General features: G+C 40.4%; 1 protein-coding gene across 1 annotated transcript; it reads right to left on the bottom strand.

Annotated features, from left to right (window-relative positions):
- Positions 1–1705: 1705 nt before the first annotated feature.
- calr3b (calreticulin 3b) lies at positions 1706–5622 on the bottom strand. Its single transcript, XM_034613552.1, has 9 exons — positions 5419–5622; positions 4902–5003; positions 4029–4232; positions 3843–3937; positions 3529–3738; positions 3290–3403; positions 3060–3203; positions 2877–2969; positions 1706–2765 (listed from the first exon to the last, which is right to left on the bottom strand). The coding sequence occupies exons 1-9, from the start codon at positions 5504–5506 to the stop codon at positions 2529–2531; spliced, it is 1287 nt and encodes a 428-aa protein (XP_034469443.1). The 5' UTR covers positions 5507–5622; the 3' UTR covers positions 1706–2528.
- Between the last annotated feature and the right edge of the window lie 387 nt (positions 5623–6009).

Genomic DNA, 6009 nt, shown 5'->3' with positions numbered 1-6009 from the left:
TGGGTTAACCGGGCCCAACCGGGACGAACCGGGACTAACCGGGACAGGAGCTTGGACGGAGTGAACAAGAAAGCCAAAACAGAGCCAACAAAAATATTACCAGTATCAGGAAGAATATGTTTTAATGGGATTTAATTGGAAGAGCTGCAATCCGCCCAAAGCATGGTGTACTTGTTTGAGTGACAGCTATGATTTAGTTGCTGTTAAACTTGTATTGTGCCAAAGAAAGACTGGATTGTTATCATATTTATAACTGTGGCCAAACAACTGCTAAAAGAAAAAACATGGATGGATCCTAATGTATAGTATGAAGCAAATACTACTGATTATCATCATTTTATTTAATTTGTTCATTACATTCTAGAGCGTTTCATCCATTAAATGTCGCTTTCATTCTTTATCGTCTCCAAAAAGCTCAACCTGAGGAATTACAAATGTATTTATTTTGACCAGCAGCACATAATCCACACATATTCATCTAATTAAACCAATTCAGCTTCAGAGATTCCACTGTTCACATATATGAGTAACTCTCCGGCCAGTCCCTGAGTAAACATTTTCGCTGTTTCCATTTTATATGTTCTATTTCTATTAAATTGTGTTATTATTAACTTGTAATTGTTCCATACGTCATTCATTTGCAGCAGTAGGTGTTTTCTCAAAAATATCACATCCCTTAATAACCTGATCATTACATCTTTAAATCTCATTCATTACAACAACCAGTCTGACAATTATTCTACCTTCTATAAGAGCAAGGAAGTATAAAAGAAATATAATAGACATTATGTATACAATTGAAACTGAATATATACAGTGGAATGCATTGCACATTAGCCACTGAATTCCACAGATAGGATTGAGTGTTAAATGGATAATAGATATCGTAAAATTAATATCAAAGACAGAAAGTCTCCAATCTTATGTCAACCCATTTTAATTGACGTGTGTGTTATTGTCTTGTTAGTTGATCTCTGGACTCTTTATTGTATCATTCAGTCTTTACTTTTCTCACTACTTTTTTTGTAATTCTATGTGTTTACAGACAGAAATGTTTGTTAATTCAACCTGAAACGTTTCTTTGTGGTTGAAGTTGATCTAAACGTTAAAGAAACATTTCTACAGCATTTTTACATGTTGAAAAAGAGTCACTGAAACACTAAAGGTCAAGTTTTTACAATTACAAGTGAGTCTCAGCTGTCAATCATAATGTTTCGAACCCTGTTTTATAGCATCAAATAACTGGAAGTCCATAAAGTCAAAAATATATATTTTTAAAAATGTATTTGACGTGCACTGGGACTTTTTGGTTTGGTCCATGACACACAAGATGCAGGGTATATGACCCACACTGCAGCCGGCCACCAGGGGGCATTCGAGAAGCTTTGGCTTAACTTTACAGGAACAGTCATACAGATCATCCTTATATACAAGATTACCCACCCAGCAGTGTGGGCAGCAGGCCTTCAAATCCAGTTTGTAGTACTTTGACAAAGTGCAATTTCTTGGATATTCTCAGCACTCCATTTCCAGCACCTTTATGTTTCTGTAAATATTTTGTTTTTAATGACACATTGTTTATTGAGGTTGCGTCTTGTCAAGAAACCACCTGACTCTGGTATTGCAGCAGCGGTACTGACTGGTTTCTGTAATCTGAAGTTTCTGGACATGCATATAAAATTTAAAAAATATGACAATAAGGCAATATGGTTATAATCTTTTAATAAAAACTTTGGTATCAATAACATTCTGTCCAATAAAAATAAGTTTGACCCTAAGTGATGTCATGAGTCATACCAGGGGCTCGCTCACTGCTCACTGTTTCTCCAGACTTTCAGGAAACAATGCATGGCCAATCACATTCCCATGAATACATGTTGAATTCATGTCATTTCAATGTCAGAAAACATTTACACTTGGGATTTCATTCAATTGTGCCTTAAAGAGTGTAGAAAGGAAAATAAAAACTCAGTGCCAAAGACATAACCAAAATAAGTTACACTACAGACTGGAATTCTGTATTTTGTGATTATTTTTACTGTAAGCTTTACAGTTTTTGCTAATATCATGTCCGGTTATGTGCATTCTGTGTTTCAACTAGGCTGAAAGAGAATTTTTAAGTCAACATATGATTGTCTCTATTCTCCACCGATCATAATTTGCCATATCATCAAACTTTTAATCACAGATGAGTGAGTGTGCAAAGGGAATCTGCAAATAACATGAATGTGTAAATCAAGGAAAACAAATCTAGAAAACAGAAGATGTCAGCGCCTCCTTATTTTCTGTTTTGACAAAACGAGGGATGGACTTTGTCGTTGGAAAACCTTATAAATCAACAGGGCAACATCAAGACCAAAATGAAAGAGAAACTACGTCCGTTAACACCCACCTGCCCCACTTCACTACATTTGCCCCCCCAAGTTGGGTCGTGTCCAGATCTCAGGGAAAGGATGCACAGCAGCCACATTACCCCTGGGAAATACAGGACAGAGTTTCTAAAGGAGGGACAGAAAATCTCTGGCTCCTTAAAGCTCATCTTTAAGTTTTGCTTCCTCTTCATCCATTTCTGAAAGTGCCTCTTCCATTTCATCCTTTGCGTCTTCCTCATCCTCCTCATCATCTTCTTCTTCTTCATCCTCGTCATCTGCTGCTGCTTCTTCTTCTTCTTCAGCTTCAGCTTCAATATCTTGTTCTTTGTTCTTCTCGTCCTCTTCTTTTCGTTTCAGGTCATCTTGCTCCTGCTTCATTTTCTTCTCTGGTTCCTGTGAGGAAAGTTAAGATAATTACAAACCGTGTCCCTGGCTAATGTATTCGGTTTCTCCCCGACAATAGTTTCATGTGTTGTATATGTAACAAAATATATATCAATGTACCTTTGTCGCACCCCACGTCTCGTTTCCTATGTCCTCTGCTTCCTTCACGTCATCTGAGATCAGGAAGTTGTCAAAAATGGTACCGGATTTCACCTGAGATGAAAAGTAAAACATGTTAAACTGGTGATAAATATCACTGCAACAATAACAGGACTATTTAAAGAGGATCTCTTTCTCTCTCACCTGCCACAGATCAAGACCTAAAACTCCAACGTTATCAAACTTGTAGATGCTGGAATCTGCGCTGTATTCAGGGTTGTCAATCTCGGGATGCACCCATGATCCTTTGTAGTTGGGGTTGTCGATCTGTTTGGGTTTCCATTCTCCCTGTAACAATAAATGTTTATGAGTCATTAACACTGAATTTTAGGCATTTCTCAGATAGAACGATCATAAAAAACATTTTAACCTACCTTGTACTCTGGGTTGGGGATCATGGGTGGCTCCCACTCTCCATCCATATCCACGTCCCAGTCTTCAGGCTTTTTAGCATCAGGGTCTGGAATGTTTTCAGGTCTGTCCCACTCCTAAAGAGGAAAACACACACAGCTATGAATGAAAGCTCCTTAAAGCACAGGACTGAAGTGGAAAACCTGTCAGCATTTGAGGTTGATAAACATGATTACGTAGTTATAACAGTAAGCTCATCTACCTCAGGCTTGGCATCATCAGCATCGTCAACCTTGGCACGATCATCCCAGTCCTCTGGCTTCTTGGCCTCAGGGTCCTTAACTTTCTTAGGAGGCAGGAGGTCCCAGTCTTCCTCCAGGCTGCCAGATTCCACCTTCTCATTGTCAATTTTCACCTCATAGGTCTGATCTGGATTCAAGATCAGTGTGTACAGGTGGCTCAGCTCATCATCCTGCAAGAAACAGATGTGATTGGATTTAACTACTGGAGCAGAGGCGATGCATGTTTGCATTGTATTAAGGTATAAAAAAAATCTAATTTAAAAGTCAGAATTACCTTGCACTTGATCTCTTTCTTGATTAGGTGATTCTTGCCTTTGTAGTTGAAGATAACGTGGACTTTCTTTGTGCTGTAGCCACAGATATCAGGACCTGAGCGAAATAAATTGAATTAGAACATTTTGCAAATCTCGTTGTTGTAACATTCAGTGTTTTTTCATTTTCTGTGACCGTCACCACTTACCAAACATGATGTAGTACGAGGAGTCTCCATGCATTGCAGTCTGTTCCAAATCAGCAGGGAAGACCTTCACGTAGCCACCGCCGCAATCGATCTTCTGCTCGTGCTTCACAGTGAACTGAATGACCAGAGACTTGCCCTCGTTGCTGAAAGGCTCAAAACGGGTAGAGGAGGCATAGAAACGAGCGTCCTGGCTGGTCTGGAGACCTGAGATACAAAGGACAAAAATAAACCTTCAGCAAAACAGGTTCTCTTTTACAAAAATGTAAAAACTCCAAGTAGAGATGTTCTGATAACAGCGTGGGAAATGCCTCTGATGCTGCCAAAAAATTCTGGGTTGGGCACTGAGGTTAAACCAGTTTACGGAGGTTAAGGGTCTTGTTTATTTCAGTGAATATTAAAGCTGTAGAATCAAGTTGCATCAGACCAACACACGTAGTGATTCTTCCACAGATCAGAGGAGACAAAAATGCTGTATTGATAATTTTAAATGTAAATTAAAACCCCACCTATTCAGTCTGGTATTCATAAAGCATTTTACAATTTTATAGTTTTACTATCTATTTCATAGGTAAGGCCATTTTGTTTTTACTCAAATTACTTTCACTTTCTCTTATGGTGTACTTTTCTATTATTTATTACTTTGTAATGCATTTATCTCTACATCCAAATGTTTTTAACACATCTATGTTTTGTCAATCACTTTGAATTGCATTGGATTTGTTGCCTCATCGATGGAGTTTGATTGATCTGTCGAGCTCTTATACTTTATTGATCTCTCAGAATTTACACCAAACTCGTTTGAGGATCTTTGAGGCCCTAATGCAAATACATGTGATTCTCGTGTGAAGATACGTGGAGTAAAACCTCATTTACCTTTGTCCTTCTCTGCATCTCCGTAGAAGTCCCCAGCCGTCAGCTTCCACTCTCCGTAGTCAGACTTGTGTTTGGAGCTCACCCAGCGACTTCTCCATTCATCTGCACACACCAGGGGGGGGGGGTGGAATTTAAGCTTTCAGACACACGCAGCCACTTCCAGATAACACTCACACAACAAATACAACTATCCCTGCAGGTTTAACCCATTTAAAAAAAAAAAAAACCTGCAGACTCCACAACTTTGGGGCTGGAACGTGTAAACTTCAGCGGGGTGGGACGTCGCGTCTGCTAGCTAGCTTCGGGGCCTTTGCTAAAGTGAGCTAGCTAGCGAGCTACTTTACCGCATGAAAGTGAGACGTCTGGTGTTTACACTCGATCCCGTGAACACAGGGAGACTTCGACATAAAACCCCAATGTACAATTTACAGGTAAAAATTGCAAGGAATTTAACACACGATTTGGATTTTAACTCCAAACCAGCGAGTGTCGAGCACAACCCACACTGGAAACTCACCCCCGTCCAGGAACTCCTCCCGCAGGTACACCTTAGCATGTGCGCAGTAAAGCGCTACAACCACCGCTGCTACACCGAGGACCTTCATCGTTCTTCTGCCCCAACGCGACCTGCTGCTGCCGGGGAAGTGTCTGCTGAATGGAAACCGAGAGGAGGAAGAGAAGGAATATTTTAGAGTCGCTCCAGCGAACAGATGTCTCCCTGTCATTGGCCGGGGACGTGCCGCGCCTGGACCAATCACAGGAGACCACGAAACATATGTCTTCCGCGGTCTGCTGATCCGGGAACCGGTTGTGTCATGTCCCACGTGTTGTTGTGGGAGCCATCCGGCAGAGGGCGCCAAATACCAAGCCCCCCCCCTCCAACCTGTCCTTAGGTCCTCTCCTGTGTGGCCCTGATGTTAGCTTAGCCTCTGTTTGGTTATCACAAAGTCAATGCTAACATCCAGGGTAAGATAGCAAGCAGAAATAATTAACTGTACTAATTATTGACAACTCTGACCTTTGGCCTTTACTTTTAAATGAGCCACTTTGGAGCTTGTTTACTGTTACAGTGTTTGGCTCAATGTAAGTTAAAAGTTAAAAGTAACTA

Source organism: Hippoglossus hippoglossus, chromosome 17 (genome assembly GCF_009819705.1).
Source record: "Hippoglossus hippoglossus isolate fHipHip1 chromosome 17, fHipHip1.pri, whole genome shotgun sequence".
NCBI classification, from domain to species: Eukaryota; Metazoa; Chordata; class Actinopteri; order Pleuronectiformes; family Pleuronectidae; genus Hippoglossus; species Hippoglossus hippoglossus.
This window is presented reverse-complemented; position numbering and strand designations above follow the sequence as displayed.